Genomic DNA, 2,423 nt, shown 5'->3' on the forward strand with positions numbered 1-2,423 from the left:
CACCGCCTACATGCTTCAATTGTCGCAGGCGTGGCCATATTGCTAGATTTTGCTCAAGGAACTAAGCCGTTTTTGTTTGCCTTTGTCACTATGATTTGTTGAATAAATGTTAACTTGTACTTGGACATGAGATGTGTTTTATTTTACTCCGGGATCGTCTCTTTAGGGCACTTCCGCTATCAATTTGGTCGATCTGGGACGGGTTTTCTAAACAATACCCGATACTCTGTCTGTGACGGGGTCCCTGGATCGGCCTAGTTGGTGGCTTCCCTTTTCCGTACCTGTTTGCTTTTGTAGTTGTTTACTTCCCCTTTTTCTTTTTGCCTTGCTCGTTCTAGGTGTCTCCTAAATTGTTTGACCTTCATTTAAAGAGGGCTCAAGAATCTGTTAGGTCCACACCCATTTGGTGTAACTGGAAAGGGGAGCCTGCCAGCTGGGCCGGTCCACTCCCGTCTGCCCGGATGGTGGCGTCCGGAAAGTTCCACGCTTCTCCTGATCTTCTTCGTTTTCGTGACCCCTCGTTTTTCATCCCAGGTTCCATCCACCACAGCCTTCCTATGTGGTCAGAGATCCTACAAGATTCCCCCAACCGTTCAGCATTTCTTCGCTACCTGGAGTTTGGTATAGATGTAAAAGAGTTTTTCACTGAGTTTAGGGGTACTTTTCAAGGTCGAGTTTATAGCAGCCCTTTACCCCCTCGCGCTCTCTTCCCCAACAACAGTAGCTGCCAAGCCTTTTCTGAATTTATATCTAACACTATTTTGGAACGGGTCGCCAATGGATCCTTGTCTGTCTGGGGGAAAGTTGGAGAAGTGTCACCCCCTCACCTGGTTATGCCGATCACTGTGGAGCCATCTAAGCCTCGCTTGTGCCACGACGAGAGATTCCTCAATCTGTGGATCAAAGATCTCCCTTTTTCTTTGGATCTTATTACTGACCTTCCCCGATACGTTCACAAGGGTAATTTTCAAACCACTTGCGACGATAAGAGTGGCTATGACCATATTCGTCTTTCGACAGAAAGTCGAACCTACTTTGGACTTGAGTGGAGTGGCTGGTTCTTCGTTTTTAATACCCTCCCCTTTGATTGGAAGGCTAGCGCATACCTGTATCATTCTGTCGGTCTAATTGCTACTAGTTATATTCGTTCTCATGGCGTACCCTGTTCCCAGTACATAGACGACCGCCATTTTGGGCAACTTCAAGTCCGCCGTAATGCCCCTCCTTGTTCGTGGTCTGACTTTCAGCGTGCTCAAGCAGCCCTTTATATCGCATGTTACATCCTTATCGATCTTGGCTACTTCATTGGTCTTAAAAAGTCCACTCTTATACCTACACAAGCGCCTATTTTTCTGGGGTATATCATAGACTCTGTTAAAACTGCGTTCTTGATGCCGCCCGACAAGAAGATTAAATTCGCTTCACTGAGGGAAGATCTACTTAGCCACAAGACAGTATCTTTGAAGTCACTGCAGAAATTTGTGGGCAAGATTAACTCCTTCACACTTGTCGTCCCTGCCGCCAGGTTATTTTCTCGTGTGGCCTGCCTCGCGATGTCAAGGGCATCTAAGTCTCCAAGAGCTGTTCCAGTTTCCCCGCGAATTAAAGGCGGAGTTCGAGCACTGGCGTTTCCTTGATTCTTGGTCTGGGTTTTTGCCTTGGAAAGACGAAAAACATTTCCAGTTGGATGTCTTCTCTGATGCTTCGGACTCTGGTTGGGGTGGCATCCTTCGACTTCCCGACCAACCTCGGCAAGAATTACACGGTCATTGGGATCTGTCCGAAAGTGACCTACCCATCGTGGTAAAGGAAGCATTGGCCCTTCTCTATGTTCTGCAAAATGTTGCTTGTCTGATCTCAAACGCTAGAGTTGATTGTTTCGTTGACAGCGCGGCCCTAGTTGCTTGCTGGAGAAAGGACGGTTCTAGGAACACCCGCGTTAACAACGCTCTTAAAGAAATCTTCCATTTAACGTTATCTGCTAATTTGCAAGTCATTTTGCACTTTGTCCCTTCTCAACAAAATCCGGCAGATTCTCCGTCTCGCATTCCCTCAGATCGGGACTGCACGCTTAGCCCTGCGTCTTGGCTCATTGTACAACGAGCATTTGGCCCACACACCATCGATCTTATGGCTACATCCGCAAATGTCCAGAAAGATTCTTCTGGTAGGGCACTCCCTTTTTTTGCACCGTCACCCTCACCACAGGCTCTCGGCGTCAACGTTTTCTCGCAGACTCTGTCTCCATCCCTCAGTGCGTATGCGTTTCCTCCGTTCGTGCTTGTCGGCCCCCTGATTAGATTCCTCACATCTCAAAGCTGCCCCTACACGATTGTGGTACCAGACCTTCGTCCAAGAAAATACTGGTGGCCGCTTCTCGTCTCGTCCTGTGTTGCGTCTCTCAAGCTGGGTTCCAAAGGAGA

The 2,423-nt window shown here is 48.0% G+C and overlaps 1 protein-coding gene across 1 annotated transcript; it reads left to right on the top strand.

The window, feature by feature from the left end:
• The first annotated feature begins 461 nt into the window (after positions 1-461).
• Positions 462-1,637, top strand: LOC138037359 (uncharacterized). Its single transcript, XM_068883299.1, has one exon. The coding sequence runs from the start codon at positions 462-464 to the stop codon at positions 1,635-1,637; it is 1,176 nt and encodes a 391-aa protein (XP_068739400.1).
• Positions 1,638-2,423: the final 786 nt, after the last annotated feature.

This window comes from Montipora capricornis, chromosome 2 (genome assembly GCF_036669925.1).
Source record: "Montipora capricornis isolate CH-2021 chromosome 2, ASM3666992v2, whole genome shotgun sequence".
Classification (NCBI taxonomy): Eukaryota; Metazoa; Cnidaria; class Anthozoa; order Scleractinia; family Acroporidae; genus Montipora; species Montipora capricornis.

Bases quoted from the DNA above. Each gene is read 5' to 3' on its own strand.
- LOC138037359 (XM_068883299.1), top strand. From the start codon at position 462: ATGGTGGCGTCCGGAAAGTTCCACGCTTCTCCTGATCTTCTTCGTTTT.